General features: G+C 35.6%; 1 protein-coding gene across 1 annotated transcript in view; it reads left to right on the forward strand.

The window, feature by feature from the left end:
• The window catches only part of LOC110790026 (probable polyribonucleotide nucleotidyltransferase 1, chloroplastic), a 28,300-nt gene extending 8,565 nt beyond the window's left edge, over positions 1 to 19,735 (forward strand). The window contains exons 10-25 of the mRNA XM_021994768.2: positions 267 to 530; positions 2,620 to 2,694; positions 3,449 to 3,562; positions 10,669 to 10,761; positions 13,143 to 13,321; positions 13,459 to 13,642; positions 14,109 to 14,156; positions 14,285 to 14,357; positions 14,858 to 14,931; positions 15,013 to 15,120; positions 15,207 to 15,301; positions 16,079 to 16,142; positions 16,527 to 16,580; positions 16,659 to 16,700; positions 18,532 to 18,926; positions 19,326 to 19,735. Coding sequence (XP_021850460.1) covers positions 267 to 530; positions 2,620 to 2,694; positions 3,449 to 3,562; positions 10,669 to 10,761; positions 13,143 to 13,321; positions 13,459 to 13,642; positions 14,109 to 14,156; positions 14,285 to 14,357; positions 14,858 to 14,931; positions 15,013 to 15,120; positions 15,207 to 15,301; positions 16,079 to 16,142; positions 16,527 to 16,580; positions 16,659 to 16,700; positions 18,532 to 18,825 — 1,761 coding nt within the window. The 3' untranslated portion in view covers positions 18,826 to 18,926; positions 19,326 to 19,735. The remainder of the gene's footprint in view (positions 1 to 266; positions 531 to 2,619; positions 2,695 to 3,448; positions 3,563 to 10,668; positions 10,762 to 13,142; positions 13,322 to 13,458; positions 13,643 to 14,108; positions 14,157 to 14,284; positions 14,358 to 14,857; positions 14,932 to 15,012; positions 15,121 to 15,206; positions 15,302 to 16,078; positions 16,143 to 16,526; positions 16,581 to 16,658; positions 16,701 to 18,531; positions 18,927 to 19,325) is intronic.

Genomic DNA, 19,735 nt, shown 5'->3' on the forward strand with positions numbered 1-19,735 from the left:
ATCATTCATTTATCTCTACCTTAATGCTGTACGCTATGGACGAATCATTAAGTTGATGATGCTAGACCTTAGGCTTGAATCGGCTCAAGGTTCAAAGAGCCCAAACCAAAGTTTTGGTACCATTAAGTTGCTGACGCTGAAAAAGTTTGTCAGTTTTGCTTTTATTATTTTGCAGATGTAAATAACTTTGTTTGTGTCGAGAATTTGAATCAGCATAAGGCATAACTGGTCTTTCCTCTTTTTTGTCTTCTTTTTCCCATTTGAAGGAAATTGCTGGAGATGAATTGGTACATGCACTGCAAATAAAGAAAAAGTTACCGAGAAGGAAGGCTCTTGTGTCATTGGAAGAGAAAGTTGTAGATATTCTTACTCAGAGGGGCTATGTTGGAAAGAGTGTGGCTACTGTAATTCCCGAGACTCTGCCAGATTTGTATGTGGATGAGGAGGAAGATGAGGAAGTGGTAGTTGATGGCGAAGTTGATGAAGGTGATGTTCACATAAAGCCATCTCCAAAAAATTGCACTCCCTTGGTAAAGCCTTCACTTTCATCATCCAATTAACCAATAGGCAAAGCCCCCTGTTTCAACTCTGCCATAACATTATTTATTACGGGAATGCTATTGATTATGGCATTGTGTTTTGTGTGCTTCTAGTTTTCTACATAATATATTTTGGAATTTTGGGACTTACATCTCCTAGTAACATGAAAGTTATGCATATATATAACCTGGGCTAGAATTAGTTGTCATGCATTCTTTTGATAGTAACTGGATGTCATGCGTTAAATACCATTGATTTTGTGGTTTATTTCTACTTACAAAACAAATTTATGCTGGAGACCCAATATTCTGATGGAGTAGCTTACTTGTTATGTATATTTAACAAAATATTTTTAGATCACTATGTACTGCTTTTGTTTTAAAAAAGAGAAACCCAGTGAATCTTGTTTTAACCCACCCAACTATTATACTTTCAATTGTTGTCCAACTGTCAAACAGCTCCACCCCAAAGAGATGTTCGTTTTCATCGTTTTTCTCTTCCTTTTTTTGTTCCTTGATCTCATTGTTATTGGGAATTCTAGTAAGGTATACAAGTTCATTCAAAGAGGGTTTAAGAGAACAACTAAAAAGTAATATTTGGCCGTAGGAGTGTTAACGAGCTAAAGAGTTTTGATGCCGTAGCTAATTTCAAATATGTTTTTTGAAATTTGTATCTTGAAACTTATCTTTGTAACACTTCTATTGTTATCTACTCCTCGTGATAGAATTATGAGGTCCTAAATATCACAAATTTTTTTCCTAATACTTCCTCCGTTCCGGAAACATCGCACCATTTGTTTTTACACTATTCACACTATGACTTTGGCCATTTTTTGTGATTTGTACGCAATGTTATTTTATTCATGTGGGGTCATGTTAGATTCGTATCGATATATATTTTCTAAATATTGATTTTTTATAATTTTTACCTAGACACGATTTGAGATATTAAGAGTCAAAGTAATGGTTAGAGGAGTAAAAGTCAACCATGGTGCGACAGTTCCGGAACGGAGGAAGTATGTGATTTGAGTAATACCAATACATGTAATGGCTTTGATGATGGACTGTAATGGCTGATGGAGTAACAAACAGCCTATAGAAGATTGTGATGAGCTTCGGTAGTTAGACTTTCTGTCTCGCTTTGCTTTGCTTGAACTGTCTTAAAGGAAGTCGCAGGGACTTTTACAGAATGTCTAGTTGAACATCGTTAACACAGTTGTTTTAGATGGCAGAACGGCCTTTGTTGAATTCTAAGATTTCAGTTTTCAAAAAATTGTTGTAAATGAAAAGATACATGTTGTATGATCTGGGACTCTTTTTTAAGAAGAGATTAAAAATCTAATTTCTGATAAAGTTGTTTATAACCCCTTTGCAATCTTTCCCCACGTGATAGAGACACTGGATGGTAACATCTTGTGTAGAAGTTGTTCTGATTGGAATCAGACATCTAGTCTTTTAAGATGCAATTTCAGAATGTGGATAGATATTGTTTTCCTTCTTTAATTTTACATCCAATAATTATGTTAAAGGGACACAAAGGGATTGTTTATCACAAGAATTATATTAAGATGTACATCCAATGTGGGCATTGTTGCTAATTATTTTATTATTTATCATGCCAAATTTCATATACTTCGTATTTGCCGTTGGTTTTCTAATTTGTATTATAGTGGAGATCTATTATTTATTTCCAAATCGTCAGAACTTCAACATGGGTTACATTTGTCAGGATGGAGATCCAAATTTGGATCCATATTTATAAAGGGCTAAATAGGAAGGCATTGAGGTTGTACAATACTACAAATACCTTCAATAGTTAAATATAATAGAGATGTGCTAATAATATTGTAAAAACAAATGTATGAAAAACATCTCAAATTGCTAAAAGTTCAAACTTCAAGGAGGTATCAAAAGAGGAAGCATTTCTCCGTGACCTGTATTATATTTTCATAATCCTTATGCATCTCACTGTCTTACGTAGCTATGTCTAGTTTCTTTATGCCTTTTTACTTGGTGCATGCCACTCTAATTTTATGTCATATAAAGTTTGGAGCATAATGGGATACATATTTTTTGGCAGTTGTTCTCTGAGGTAGATGTGAAGCTGGTTTTCAAAGAGACTACCTCAAAGTACCTGCGAAAACGTATAGTTGAGGTATACCTTAAAGGTTGTTCACAATATGTTGTTAAAGTTTGTTGCTAACTCTGCTTGGTTTAATAATAAATTTGGCGGGATTGCTGAGGTTTTGGCCTATTTGTTGCTGCATAACAGATTGAAGTTCTCTTAAAGCAAATCGCAGTTCTTGTTCTTGCATGACTTTTTGTCTATTTTCCTTTGCAAAGCGCTCTTCATTTAGCATTTTTTTACATCTTTGTGCTCCTTTATATTGACCTTGTTTTCTTGTTCCCTATTACCCTCTCCTTCACTTTCTGAATTTTGCGTGTTTACTTTCTTGAACATAACAATTTACTTTTCTTGCTTCATGTTGCACGAACGATTCCTTATGACTGATCATGGTAGTCATGTTTTATGTAATAAATAGAAGTAATATTGTATCTAGGAATGTAGAAATAAAAGGTCAGAGGAAGGAGGGGTATGATTCCCTTTCATTTCCTATTTTCTTTCTTGATTTCTTTCCTTACTCTTGAACCAAACAACCCCATAAACTTGCGTCTACAGGTTTCTCATCTCTCTGCTACATCACTACATTACTTAGACATAATTAATAATTTTACATGGCTAGTTTTCAAGATGGCATGTTGTTGCACAGATTGTTCGACTTGGAATGGGATATTCCGTTATAGCTTTTATGTTTCATGCTTAATTTTTCACATTGGAGCAACGGACTGTGTAAAGCCTATCTGTTCGAGAATGATGTCAATTGTTTAGTTCTATCTTCCTTTCTCAGGGAGGACGAAGAAGTGATGGGAGAACTTCTGAAGGGGTACGTCCTATCAATTCTAGATGCGGATTGCTTCCTAGAGCACATGGAAGTGCTCTATTCACACGAGGAGAGACACAGGTTTGCTTGATTTTTCTAAAGCATCATTATTTTTATTGGCTGTTACATTTCACGAGTTGGCCTGCAGTGTATGTGCACTCTAAGCACATTATTAAACCCAATATCATGTTTCTTAAATTGTTCGAAAAGCTTCTTCCAAGTATACTTAATATATGATAAATCATTAACATGTTTGTATACATTTTTCATTTCTTTGTTCTTAAGACCAAGTTACCAACCTCTTTATTTTTGACATCAGTTTCCAGTAGAAACCTCCATCCAGGAGATATATCAGCAACAAAAAACTCAGGATGGATTTTGACCCTTGGCATTGTTCAAGGATGTAAAATGTAGACAGATTTAGCTCTAAACCTTAACTAGTTAAGGATACACAGACGCTTTTTTCTTCCTGTTGAAAAGCACTTTTAAGCAGGGGAAACTATTTAGTACTTCAAACTCAGATTGCTATTGTTAGCAGCAAAAAAAGTTTTTTCCTTGGCATTTAATTGCTTAGTTAATTGAGGATAAAGTGGATCTTTACTTCATTTGGCTGTGACTATGTGAATACAATCCACTTCAAACTTCTAATACTGATTACTGAGAACTCATTTATTAAAAGAAAAAGTGTATTCCAAACTCTGTCTTGTTTTGGCCATCTCCAGAAGTCGCTCGGTTCACTTTGTATATCTTCCAAAACATTTAGAAAGCATGAAAGTGATTTGGTAATTTTTCAACTGGAAATCCATATTAATTGAGAACGTTTCTGGATATTGATTTCTGGATAATTTTCTTTTTTTAGCCTTAATATGCGTTTTCAAAGTCTGTAAGTTGATAAATTTTGACATCCCGTTCTCTGAATACTATAATTGGTCATCCTTTTATTTTATTACACTAAGCCATCAAAGTTAAAGTGTAAGGGAAGTGTCTATGCATGCTATGGTTTGGCAGTATAGAATCCAGCTTCTATTCCTTCATATCTATGATTTATATACCTGATTTCACTCGCTTCAAAGTCTGTATGTTGATAAAGTTTGACATCCCGTTCTCGCTTCAGAGTCTGTGGCCATTGGATGCTACCATCGCAATGAACGTTTTTGGCACATCTAATTACAACACCCAATGTCCTACTTTCATAGATCGAAATTGCGGTATCCGTTGCGGTAGCGGAATCGGTTGCGGTGTCTCTGTAAAGGATATGATGCGTTAGTCGCAGAACTTGTCGCAGTTGACAGTTGTTGCGGTAGGAATTTGAAAAGAAGCCCCATGTCAGCTCCACTCACCACCTATCCTAGTCCTCCTCCCCTAAACCGTACACGTGACATAATTAAATGAATTCCTTTGTCCACCTTCTCTCTCATCTCTTGTTCTTGATATGAAAATGGAGTTCTCTACTCTATTTCAGTGGAGTTTTTCCATTTCTTTCCTTTTTCCCTTTCCTTTGTCGAAAACATGGGGAAGTCGGCTGAAAACTGAGTAGATATGAGGCTAATAACGTTTAATGCAGACGAAATTGGTTTGGATCGGTTGAACCAGCCGAGATGACGCCATTTTTAAAAACACCTTTACAAACCGGGAATATATCATATTGCCAGCCTCCAAACCTAGTTAACTTGGGCGAGCTTTACACCATGCCTATTGTATACCTTACTAAAAAACGCCCACTAGGGGCTATGAAGAGAAAGTACAACAATATGATGATCAATATGAGACCGACTACAAAGAGGTTCACATATAAAGGAGAATGGTTCCTTGCCCTTCAGTATCGTGAGAAAATCATGATTGATGCCTTGGGGTCACGATCCGAATGTTTTGATACCGGACCGTGCGGCGGACTCTTGCCTAAGGGGCGACAAAGGCGCAAGCATTGTGCCGAAAGTGTGTTTAGGATATGAAAATTTTCTTTTATCTATTGTAATTCTTGTAATTCGACGAGGTCGTCGGCAACTTAAACGGGGGAGGATGTTTGAAACCAACATTCCTTTACTTGTATTTTGCTTATCTATTGCTTTCTAGGACTTTTTAAAGAGTTTTCTAGGCTTTAGATAGAATTATTATGTTTCTGTAAATCCAAACGTTTACCGGAAGTTTAAACCTAAGTCAAAATAAACCTTTATGGGGGGTATAGACCAATACCTCTCATCAAAAGTTGTCTTTGCTTAATTATTTGTGTTGTTAGCCTTTAGATATTGTGTTGTCTCTTGTTCTTAAGATTTTCAAGACTTAACAAAGTCTCCCAAAAGAGATACACTCTCGCCGTCGGTCCCGCTTGTGCTTGATGTGTGCAAGCGCCCCGATCGACCCTTGCTCTTGTCGGCAACAGGCAAGAGCGCCCTTTCTGAATCAAGCACCCGCTCGTGCCCCTCAAGCCTTAAGATACACTTTCCGCATAAGGCTTGCGCCCTTGCTGCCCCATAGGCCAGAGCAGTGTTACCGGGTTCGTTCGTACGTGGTTATGTGTGGTTCACGAACCGGATCGCCGGAGGTGATGAACCCGGTCAGTCGGACACGGTGGGCTAAAACGAAGAGGAAGAAGCAATTCAGTTTAATATTTTTTTGCAATTTCAAACCCTAGATCTATTAATTGGGTTTGAGGATTACCTAATTTCTTGTTGAAACATTGGGATTTTTGTTAGAAATGTAATTCCGAACATGGTGGTTTAATTTTTGACGACCATCCCACAAATGTTACTCGCCGACGGCAATGAGAGAAGCCATGGTGGTCTATGGCCTTGTTGCAGACTTCCAGGAAGGGGAAAGTGGAAAAGGTCAAAGAACTTACTTTTCCCTTGCATATTGTTGTACAACAAAAATTCCTTTTTTAGATGGAGGAAAGTACAACGGTAAAGATGAAAAGGCATCTTCTTTTTATTTATTTTTAATTTCTTTTTTTTCCTAATTTTTTTAGATGGAGGAAAGTACAACTGTACAGTAGTTTTGGGCTGAGGGTTAAAGCCCATAACATATTTGTTGTTTTTTTTTTTACTTTGGGCTTCTACTGGTTTTTATAAAATTGTTATTTACCAAGCTTCTACACATTTAAATGGATTATGCTCATTTAAATAAAATTATATTAAAAAAACTCAATGTTCCGGGAACTTTAGAGGCAGCGTTCCCGTACCACGTTCCTATCGTCCCGCGTTCCATGTAACATTGGGCAAAAGCGTGCCGCACGAACCGGTGTCAAAACACTTGGACCGTGACACACAGATACTTCCATTACACTTTAACTTTGATGGCTTACTGTAATAAAATATTTACTTTTTATTATTTTTTCGTTTACAATTATCTCGAGGTTAAAGGAATTGATAATTTTTTTTTTTGTGACATAGGATTATCTACTAAACGAAACAATAGAATACAAAAGAAATAAACAAGGTCCGTAGATGTAACGTAAAACTTGATCCGTTCTCCACCGCCGATTTGGCACGTAGGTGAGCTTGATGGACTTGTCACCGCTCCACCAACTCTATTTTTGTTTAGCGAAAAAATGTTGGCTACAAAATACTCCGTATATGAGTTTCTAGCTTAATATAAATGTACCATTTGTGGTGTAGGAATTTTTATAATTGAAGAATTAAAAGTTCACTTTGCAACTAATCAATTAAACTATTCTAAAACATAATGATTAAGAGGCACTCAATCACAATTACAAAAAATATATTCTTTAATGTAATTCGAATAAGATATTTGTCTCAAACTATTGTACTGTCATACTTTTAATTTTAATCTTTTGATTATTTTCATAATTTTTATAAAGATTAGTTCTCAAGTTACCTAAAACGATCGGTCAATAACTAGTTCTAGTTCCAAAAGCTCCAAGAATCCAAACGAAAGAAAGCCAAAACCTCATTCAAATTCCATCAATGAATTTACAGAAAGTCATGCTAAATTACATGTAGGGTGAGTAATCCTCCTCTATATCCAATCACAATTCCAACAACAAATGGAATTTCAAATTATTAATCTTTTGATAACTTAAAATTTAAGTATTATAATTAATACGAAGTATTAGTTTTTAACATACAATTATCAACTTTTTATTATCATTAATAATATTAACAATATTTGGTAAATATAAAATGAGGTTGAATAAATAGAGAATTGATATGGATGGGACCACCAAATAGTGAAAATGAGATTGGAGAACTCTTTTCGAGAAGTCACCAATGGTGGGGGTTTTTTGGAGGGTCTCTTGAGGGAGTGGAGAGCTAGTTGGAGAGCCATGAATAATGCACATCCTATGATATGCTCCCCCCGCTTCACAAAGATAGCTACACTTTTCCTTTTTAGTCGTTTCACAAAGATAATTACACTTCACTTTTTCTATTTATTTATTTCTTTCTTTCGCCATTATTACCCCACTTACCTTATTTTGTTATTCTTAGAGCTTGTACTTTGGGGATCTTGAAGTGGCTCTCCTAGTAGCTCTCCAAGGAGAGAGAAAATTAAGAGCCAACTCTATCCCAACATTGGGGCTCTTGAGTAGCTCTCTGTGGAGAGCTACTTGGAGCATGGGTCTTGGCTAAGACACCCCAATAAATTGGTTGGGCATCAATCTTTGCTATACGTGGACATTCATCTAGTATTCTCCTGTTGATGCCAATAGCCCGTTGCTTTGATGGAAAAGGTTAGACTAGCCTGAGGACAAACGGTCTCACGACTGCCTTTCGCCTCCAATCCCCGATGCAGTAATTTCCTCTCCATATATGGGGACCGCCAGTAGTGAAAACGGAGTTTGAAGAGGTTTTTTGGAGAACTCGCCAATGTTGAGTTCTTGTTTTGGAGGAGCTCTTGAGAGTCTCTTGTAGACAGATAATGATATATATAGAGAGAGAGGAGAGCTCATTGGAGAACCATGTACCATTGAGCGTCCTCTTACAACATTTCACTATTATACACTATTTTATTTTTCTTTTCCTACAACATTTCACTACTTACATTACTTTATTATTCTTTTCTTAGAACTTTCCACTACTTATTACTTTATTATACTTTTCTTACAACTTTCCACTACTTAAATTACTTCATTATGCTATTCTTACTACATTCCGTCTTTCCAATCATTTTATTGGTTTTTGTGAAAGGTAAACTATTTACTACTATCTTTGTCAAAGGGAGGGAAATACGGCAGGGAAATGCACTACTGCTTCACCTAATTTGCCTTATCGGATATGTATGAGATACGGAAATGACATTCGTGCTATCTAAATTTTTTAGTACCTCTAATCATGCAAGACAAATTCATATCCTATTGTATAAACAAACAGGCCCATTAGGGGCTATCAAGAGAAAGTATAGCTATTGATGATCTACAGGAGGCAAACACGAGGTACACGTACAAGGGGCTATCAAGAGAAAGTATAGCGATTGATGGTTCCTTACTCTTGAGTACCTTCAGAAAATCATGATCAATCCCTTGTAGGGGTATAATGATTACCATAGCACCTCAACTAAAGATGAGTTCAAAGGAGAGGATGCCCATAGTAGCCCTACCCAACCCAACCCTTAGCTAGTAAATGGGGATGTCATTGGCATAAAATTCCGAACTTTAAGGGCGTTACAACTCACTGATAGGGTAACAAAAATAGATAATGAAGAAGGGTATCTTTGTTGAAGAACCAATTTGGTTTCACCCTAGGAGAGATGCACAATGGAAGCTATACATCATTTTAGATGTTTTATGGAGCTCTTTAGAAATAGATAAAATGATACACTTGTGGATGTCAACGATTTAAAGAAGGCACTTGATGAAGTGCCTTGTGAAGTTCTGTCTAAGGTACTTAGAGAGTCTACCGGGAGCATGTGCCCTATATTAAAGTTGTTCAAGAATGCATGGAGTAACGACATGAGAATACTATATACAAATTTATAATGACAACACCACTTTTCTGCTGCTGCTAGTGTCAGTTTTATTTTTAGCATCTAATGCCCACTTGTGTTACAACTCACCTTTCTGTTGTCATGCATTCTACTATACTACAACTAGGGCCAGGGCCGGCTAAAGGGCGGTCCAACACTCCAACCGGACCTACAACACCAGGCTACAAAATTTTGGGGCCCAAAAAGAAATTTTGTTGGTTAACCCCCAAGAACCAGTATTATATATTTAACCGTTGTTTTATTAAGCATTATGTAATCTTTGTCCCAGTTGGTAAGGACTCCTAAGTGTGCTAGCCGAGACTAGAGTTCGATTCTTGGCCTGTCCCTTTTTTATTTGCTTTTTTCATGTCCATCAAACCTTTTCATCAATTTTCTCAAACCAACACACATAAAACGTTAAACCATATTATTAATTTGACTATATATTTTGTATAAATAATTCAAATATTAATATAATAACTATTTGTTTTACATTAAATAATTGCCCGTAAAAATTTGTAGAGGCCCAATATCTGTATTTATCACAGGGCCTCCAAATTGCCGGAGACGGCCCTGACTAGGGCAAAAGACCTTCCCAAAGTTATAAATTGCATTTTCATGGTTTTTCTATGTATTTGTTTTTGGGAAAATTTCTAGGTTCGGCTGATAGGCTTAAGGTTGCGCTCATCTGATCTTCAGGACTTTGCACTATAACGGGATTCTTACTTCTTGTTGTTGACTTGTTTAGTATGTTGTACTTGTAGTTCATGGTGATAAATCTTTGACATCCTAAGAAACATTTTTCTTTTTTACGGCCTTATGGCTTGTTAAAATTAGTCTTTGTGACATGATTATTAATTTTCTAATGACTGGCAAGTCAGTTTGAAGGATCTTCATTTCTGTTTTTGTTTCGATTGAGCACCATCGATCTTGCTGATACTATTAGGTCTTGCTGACTTTCTGCTTCAGCATGACTTTTTTACTTTGTGTTTTGGAAATTTTGTTTAAGCTCTCACTCCCTCATCAGAAGTTTTCTGTCACACTCATCTTCTGAAATCTGTAAAATGCATCTGCCAATCATCTCATCGTCTGAAACTTCAATCTGAATTTGAAACTAGCATATTCATACTGCTGCATCCATCGATTTCCTTTACCTTTCATCTTGTTCTATGCACGTCTTCAGCGAAAGGAGTTACTTTAATCCTTATTATTGTCCTAAGTATTAGAATTTTGTGATTACACTTTAAGGAATATGCTCTGTTCTACAGGCTTTGGCAGTTGTGACCCTTGGTGACAAACAAATGGCACAAAGAATAGATACCCTAGAGGGTGACGATGAGTCAAAGAGATTTTACCTTCAGGTACATATAATATACTATACTTTGTATCAAAAAGCTTTCTCATGTATGTATATGTCGCTATGTGGCATCCCTCTGTTCATTATACATAAGCCTTGTAAGTCAAGTAGGCAAGCGTTGCTCTTCCATCTATAAAAACAATAATCAAATACAACTAAAGTTATGAAGTTTTGAATTTGCAACCTATCAATTGGTAGATAGCACCTTGACCACTGCTCTAACTCCATAATATTGATCCTCTCTTACAAAAATAAGAGAATAATGTGCAAAATAACAAATTTAGGAGAAAATAAACGGGAAAGTCAAAGATCAATTACAACGACAAGTCACAAAAATGAACTTTTATCAATTCCAGTATCTCTCATTTTCATCTACCACTGAAATTAAAAAAAATATCACGACTAAAATTAGAAAATAGTTATTGATTTCTGTCGTTAATATTAATTCCAAGCGCTTAAACAGAATATTATACTGCATTACAATTTACAAAGAGTGACTCATGGTATCGCCTAAGCCAAAATTTCATTTTCCTTATTATTTCCTATGTTGATCGGACTCGGCTACGCGTTCGACACTTGTACGTGTCCTAGTATCCCACTCGGCTATTTTGTAACAATATTTGTTCCGAAATGAAGTGTTGAAGTGTCCTACCCATGTCGGATGAGGATCTGACACGGGTACTTTAGGTAACATGAAGAGTAAAAGTAACATAGGTTATTTCTAGCAATTGTACTAGAGGTTTTCAGATGCGTGTTCTATCTTTCCAGGGGAAGTAGTAGGGAACAAAACAGCTTATTGATGCTTTACTCTGTAATTTATTAATTTACTGGTGGGACTTGGTCCTTTCCAAGACGCGTATCACGAGCCTAATTATCAGGCAGGTGAGGGATAGCCCTCTCTCAAACCTGCGCTATGATACTCCCTCCATTTTTTTAGTAAGTGTTACACTTTCCTAAAGAGGCCGTTCTTATTTAAGTGTTACACTTTCATAAATGGAAAATTACTACACTATTTAATTATCTCTCTCCTCTCATGGTCCCCACTCTCCATTATATTAAATTTTCTCTCTCCCATGGTTCCCACAAATACTCACACCATCTTTCCTTGAAATAAATAATTCACCTACTATCAATTTCTTATAATAAAGAATTAACCACTTACCTCACTTGCATATTATTTTAACATATTCAACGCAAACCTCCTAAAACCATGTACTAGTCACTTAAAAAAAAACCCAGAGGTAGTAGGTACTTAATAGCAACAACAATCACCTGTTTACCGAAATGCCCAATATTAACACTGCCAAAGCAGGGGTCTAGATGCATGCGACTTCAACCGTAACAAATCAAATACTTCGTAATATGGTAGGGCTTGGGAATTTTGTCTCCTGAGACCTACATTTTTTTACACTTTGCTCCACATGATATGATCATTTTTAAGGAAGGTGCATTGTGGGCCCTGTTGCTGTTGAAAAACCTCATACATGCTATGGATCTATAATTTCTCCTTAAATCCTTACCCCTCCACATTTTCAAGAACCCAGCAAGGCAATAGCTGCCTAAAGGCAAACAGGCTACTCCTTGATCTCTGCAATGTACTACAGGTTAGGCATATAGGCCAAAACCTAGGGCAGAGCGAAGGTTTGTTATTTTCTGTCATACAAGAATTTGGAGCAAGTATGACGTATTTGCATGTGCAAAAAGCTTGATTCAATTCTTAGCAGGTTTTTTGTATTTCTGCATTCCTTGAAGTTGCCTTGTTCAAAGGTTTACTTGGGAAGTGGCTTTTCTGTTGATGAAATCAGTCATTATTCATCCCAGTCTACTAAAGACATGCTGGTAGCCTGGTAGTGCGTAGGTGAAATTAATAACAAAATCAAGCTAGAACAATTCTAGTGTAGGAGGGTAATGTTTTTTCCGCTGCAATGCATGTTGAGAATGAAGCAATAAAATGAAGAGCATTTTAAACTGAATTGTCTATAGACATCTAAAGATTATCTGTATACGTCTAGTGGTAGTCTAAAAGCAATTCTACTCAGCTCTCACCCAGTAATCCTGTATTCTTATTAATCCACTAGGTTTCTGGGTCCAGTTAGTCATATGAAGGATAATTAGCTATTTTTCTTTTTGATTATGGTCTGAATTGATTAAGGATTTTGAGATTGAATCTAAATATACACTTGTTTATCCAAGTCACCAATAGTTTTCAAACCATATAATGGCATGGAATTTTGTTGTGAATAATCAGTTATTACTTATTAGTAACAAGTATGGCAGTTGGTAAAACTTCAACTAGCAATTTGTTGTTTCCGATTCTTTTGGATTCGATATAGGATGTAATACTGGAGAGTATACTGATCTTGCTCTGGATGGTATACATTGTAGTACTCTTTCCCCCCATCATGTGTTGGAGAGGCTGGACGAGTTGGAGCACCTAGTAGGAGAGAAATTGGTCATGGAACACTTGCAGAGAGAGCTCTTGAACCTATCCTTCCCTCAGAAGACGAATTTCCATATACAGTACGTGTTGAGAGTAACATCACTGAAAGCAATGGTTCTTCAAGGTAAACTTTCTTTTCAAAATTGTCGTATATCATTGTCACGAGTTTCAAGCTCACGATGCATATAAGAGAAATTCAATCAGTTTTCCTTTCTATTTTTCTCATTTGTTTGTTCCTAAAATTTATGCTGCTTTTTGAAGCATGGCGTCTGTTTGTGGAGGATCTTTGGCACTACTAGATGCTGGGGTTCCAGTGAAGTGTCCAATTGCAGGGATTGCTATGGGTATGGTCTTAGATACAAAAGAATTTGGAGGTGATGGAACTCCCCTCATTTTATCAGACATAACAGGTTCTGAAGATGCCTCTGGGGATATGGACTTCAAGGTGAAGTCTGAAAGTAATTTATCTTGGGGCGTATTCGGAAAAACTAGCGGTAGCAGGTAGCTTTTAGCAGTTGAGTAGCGGGTAGCGGTGAATATTAGCGGGCAACGGTTAGCTGTTAAAGTAGCGAGTAACTAGTATAAGTGTTCGGTAAAAGTAGCGGTTGAAATTGTAAATACAATAAAAGTTATATATATTTGTTTAAAAACTTTACTACAATTTTATCAAACGCATTCCGCTACCTTCAACGCTACTATTTTTAAAGTTTGACAAAATCTACCCAACCGCTAACCGCTATCTAAATCGCTACCTCACCAAACACTTACAAATTTTACAAGTAGTGGTTTGAATAGCTCAAAACGCTACCCGTTAAACGCTACTGCCGAACACGCCCTAGTGTTGATATTTTTTTCGTGTTTTGTAACACCATAGTGTATTCATGATTTTGGAAGTAATTTTGTTTCTGTAGGTCGCAGGAAATGCTGATTGTGTTACAGCATTCCAAATGGACATAAAGGTTCGATTTGTTTCATTCTAACCATATGCGACAAAAGAATAGTGCATGCCTGTTTCTTCGATGGAAAGTATATCAAATACGTGTGCCAAAGGTATCCTAAAGATGAATGGTCCTTGTGCTTATCACAGGTTGGAGGTATCACATTGTCTGTTATGAAGCAAGCACTTCTGCAGGCTAAAGATGGGCGGAAGATTATTCTAGGTATATGTTGAGATATGTTGTATATGGGAACTTTTTTGGCTGTTCTTTTGTTTTCTGTGTTTTTTGGGTAATTTTGTGCAAACTAGTACGTCAATGAGCTTAAGTGCTGGTTAGATTAACAAATTATACTAAAAGAAGGAGAGTTAAAATCTCAGCGGCATCGAAATAGGCTATTGGTAGATTATTTCTCTTTTAGAATTGACTTTGAGATAAAGAAGATTTTTTCACAATCAGATCGGTTAAGATAGTTTGAAAGCGTTCTATGAGTTTTGGTGATGAGGATTTCTGTTATTTTATTAGTGAAATGGGGCTTTCGAGCTTTGAAAGGTACCAAATGCAACAATGAGATATATCGAAAAATATTCTTAAATAATTTCAGCGGGATCACGGAAATTTGACCAATTTCAGATGTTATTGTTTGAGGTTAATAGAACTCCACTATCTTTTTTGTTATTGGATGCTTCTTTGGTATGATTGTTATTCTAATTTGTCTTTTTCAGCTGAGATGTCGAAATGCTTACCTCCTCCGTCAAAAACGCTTTCTATATATGCTCCATTAATTCATGTCATGAAAGTAAGTAGTCTCTAATATGCTTCTGTAGCTTTGTCAATTATGTGACATAAATGTCATGATCTTGTTTGTGATATAATACAGGTCAGACCAGAGAAGGTTAACCTTATAATTGGTAGTGGAGGAAAGACAGTGAGGAGCATTATTGAAGCAACTGGAGTTGAAGCAATTGACACACAAGATGATGGAACAGTAAGCACATGTTCCTATTTCCATTAATATATATGTCCCTATGGTCGTAGTCCGATCAATGACTCTGACTTAACTGATGGTGGTAGGTCAAAATTACTGCAAGAGATTTGGAGAGCCTTGAGAAATCGAAGGCCATGATTGCTAATCTGACAATGGTTCCCACCATCGGGGATATTTACAGGTTTGAATTGCTTGATTATTATCTGAATCATGGCTCTCATTGAACTGGATGTTGTTACTTCCTCAAACATAACAAAGAATCCTTGTAAAGTTACTGCAGGACCCAATCTTAGTCAAAAGAAAAGTTTTGATCACCTTGTACGTTTAGGGTTTTCAGTAGACAAAGTAATTACTTGTGTCTGATTGACTAGTTTTTTCCTTTATGGAGTAAATTTTTGGCAAATTCTTGCATGAGACAGAAAATTCCACAAAGTCATTTCTGTCTTACTATGGGACTATGGAGTTTTTTTATTGATAGTTTATAAAATGTCATATTTCTTACTATATTACTGTCTCACACAAGAATCTATACTTATCATGAGACCTGTCACATGCATAGTGAATGTCTTATTATCTTAACCAACCATGGGATATTATCTTTTTTGCACATAAATATATGTAACTTGATACATCAAATTGTACAGTCTACACTAATATTTCACGTATTACACACCACAATATGATATGCGTAGTAACTTGGGGCATCGCCCGGGCCAAACACTAGTTCTGTAATTAATTTGAGACGGAGGGGAAAATTCTAGATGTCCACAAATGGTGGGGACAATTTAAGCTTAAGTTATGATCTAAAAATGAAGGGGGGCGGGGGACTTAATTATTGTTTATAACGTATGTTTTGTTAAGGTAATCATATTAAAAAAAAAAATGTCTTGAAAGTATTTTGGTTGAGGATTTTTAATAGTTGTAGAGGATACTGACTTCTGGGCATCTTCTTTGCCAGGAATTGTGAAATCAAATCAATTGCTCCTTATGGTGCTTTTGTTGAGATAGCTCCAGGACGTGAGGTGATTTTCTCTGGTGCTTTTATGGCATCTTCTTTGATTTATTACTTTTGTCTAGTATCTTCAGGTATTGTTTCATCTAGTGAAATATTCATCTTATTTTAGACAATTATGACGACTTTCTGGTTTATGTCAGATGAATTTCTTTTTCCCTAATGGTTATATATGTTAATTTGTGCAAGTGCGCTGATTTATTAAACTAATATCATGGTAATACACTGTCAGGTGTCAGCGTATTAAATTGATTTCATAATTTGCTTGAACAATTCCCCAATACGAGACACTAACGTTGTCTGAAATTGTGATATTAATGTCATTGTTGGGACTTGGAAGAACCTTATGTGAATTGTGGTGTTAGGCTGATGAGTTGAATTATTTTCCCTTCAGGGGCTTTGCCACATAAGTGAATTGAGTCCCAGTTATCTCGCTAAAGCTGAAGATGTAAGTGTTGAGTTATTGACTGAATTTCACAATGGAGTTGTGTTTTTAAAATTCTAATATGCTGGTGGTCATTTGCAGGCATTTAAAGTTGGAGACCGGGTCGATGTCAAACTTATTGAGGTTTTTCCTCCCTTTGCAACCTTACAAATTTGATAAGTTTTCACCAGTGTTGTTTGTGGACCAAACACAATCTTGTTGTTGGGCCTTGTTATTTTGAGCTGAACTAAACGGAACTAAATATTACTGAAGTAAAATAAGCAATAATAATAAATAATAATACTCCTTCCGTTCCCTTTTGTTTTTCCCAGTTGGAATCGGAAAGGAGGTTAAGAAAAATGGGATCTTGGTATGATTGGGTGTACGAATAATGATTAAAGTAAAAAATTCTACTTTAGAAAGAAATGAAAGAGAGAGAAATGAATAAAGAAATATATTAAGTGGGAATAATGAATTAAAAAAGGTGGGTGAGGAAATCAATGGGAATAACTGGGTAGATAAAGGGATAAGTAGGATATGGTAGGAAAATAAACCGTAGAATGAGTGTATTTTTGGGAAAAATGTTTTCCAGAAAAGGAAAAGATTCACAATGCGAAGAACAAAAATAAATGTCAATTCGGGAAACGGGAAGAATTTTCAGGAACAATAAAACTAGATAAATAGGGCGAAGTTGAACTTTCAGGAATAATAAAAAAATAAATAATACTACGTAATAAATAAATAAATAAATAATTATTATAATAATATATTGATAAATAAAATAATAAAATAAATAATAATAAGTTGAATTGAATTGAATTGAATATTTACTGAACTGAAATCAATGTAAATATTCAATTGAATTCAGTTCAGTAAATATTCAATTCAGTTCAGTAAATATTCAGTTCAGTTCAGTAAATATTCAGTTGAATTCACTTCATATTATTCTCAAAATTAGGTTAGTAGCTAATGGTTTGATAACAAACTGGTTAGTGGCTCGGGCCATGTCCCGGAGTGTTGCATTTAGTTCGAGTTGCTTTTAGTCATTTCAAATTCACTTACAAATTTCTTTACATACGCAATTTGAGAATAATATGAATTTCATTACATATACTGTTTAAGAATAAAATTGGTTAACCAACAACCAATTTTGAGTAATTTTGCATTATTTGTGTAAAATTTTATTTTTGTACTACTTTACTCATGACTTATAAGAAACTTTTAAGTTACAATTGTATATTTAGACAAAGTCGAAATACATTTTAGAGGAAAAGAAATACATTTGATTAGCTTTTAGGTAACGCAACATTATTTTTTCCTATTCTTTTCTCTGTTAATTTCATGGTTTTGTGTTTGACATAAATACATTTCTGGAAATTAAGATATTTATTTGATTCGTAAATGAATAAAAATTTAAGAAAATATTTATTCTCATAAATTATTACTCAAATACATAAATTTGGGCAAGAAAGGTTTATACATTCATTAGTACGTTTTTTCTCTTTTTTAATTGTTTTAGAGTCCTAAGTTGTGCTGTTGAAGTGATGGTTAAAATTTTGCATTAACATATGAGAGGTCATGAGTTCAATGCTGGATAACAACATTTTTTTTTATGAGGTCACAATAAACGATAATAATTGCGTATGACATGGCGGGCTTACACCATGTCACTTGCCAAATCATCGCGACACATGGAGAGATGTCATAGATTGCCTTGGAGTTTTGATAATATATATAGATAGTAGAAGAATATAGAAACCTTCTGCCACATTATGAGGCACTCCCCAACTTAAGAGATCTATCCCTTACTAGGGGTTATGTAGCCATGTTGGGATGAAAGTTGAATTGTTGCTAGATTGGTTGAAGCAATTTTCTCTTCAGGCGACTAATGCAAGCAAATTTACATAGTGTAATACTTCTCTGGGCTCTGCTTGGATAAATTTGCTTCAGTTGTTGATTGAATCACATGTTGTAGGTGAATGAGAAGGGCCAGCTTCGCCTTAGTCGGCGTGCTTTGATTCCTGATACAGATCCACTAGTACCCAGCACAAAGGCGCGACCAACTACTGCAACCCAAGAAAGTTCTGCTTCTAAGAAAGTTGAATTGACAAAAGTCAAAGTAAATGCTTCAAAGGAGGATGTATACCCTCCAGGGAAGGTTGTTAGAGATGGTCCATTCATCAACAAAGATAGGCTGAAGAAGGGCAGCAAAGCTATGAGTAACGCTCCTAATCAAAGTGATAGTAGTGTGGTAAATAAAGAGGGCTAAAATTGGATAGCTGGAGTATTCAGCAGTCAGGCATTCATCTTAAAAGAAAGCATTCAGAACACTGATCAAAACTTGTCATCTTTGTGCAACCAGAGTTAAAGGTATGCATGGGTTTGTATTGCTCCTTAATTTTCTGGATATTTATTCTTAGGCCCTGTTCTGTTCACCTTATTTCCACTTATTTCAGAAAAAAAAAGTTCAGAAAAGATAAGTTCGGGAAAAATAAGGGTAGGCCAAGTACAATTTATAACTAAAATAAGTTTTTTTAAGTTCAGATAAGATAAGTTCAGGAAAAATAAGTGGAAATCAGGTGAATAGAACGCAACTATCCTAAGCTGTGAGGGTTGATAACTTGAAGGATAATTATATTACATTTTCAAGTGGTTTGCAAAACTAGTTCAAGAAAACATTAATTACTCCCCTAAAATCAATACAGTATGTGCTATTGATGTATTTTCATACGCTTTTGTTCATTACTTGTTCCCATAAAATGTTGGCAGGAATTCTATAGAATGGATATTGCAAGCTTAAACAAGGTTGATTTCTCATCTCCATACCCACAAGTTATAGATGGGGCCAGGAACTCAGCCGCGGCATAGAATGTAATGGAAGCAGTTTACTGCATCAGCGAGACTAAGATCCCAAGTTGAACCCAAAATCTTGCACCTTCATGCCACCATTGAAGTTGGTACATGACTAGATTGCTTGTTTAATAGATTTTACATTTTCCTGTATCTCCTACATGGGTTTGTTTTGTTTTTGTTTTTTCCAATTTAAGCCTTAGCAAAATTGGCTTCAACTTTGGATATTTTGTTGTAACATTGTGTAATTTGATGAAATCTCCCTCAGGAGGCTAAGCGTATATTATTAACATATATATAGTATACAAGGTGAGCTAGGGTTTTCACAA

The sequence above is a fragment of the Spinacia oleracea genome, chromosome 5 (assembly GCF_020520425.1).
Source record: "Spinacia oleracea cultivar Varoflay chromosome 5, BTI_SOV_V1, whole genome shotgun sequence".
Taxonomy (NCBI): domain Eukaryota; kingdom Viridiplantae; phylum Streptophyta; class Magnoliopsida; order Caryophyllales; family Amaranthaceae; genus Spinacia; species Spinacia oleracea.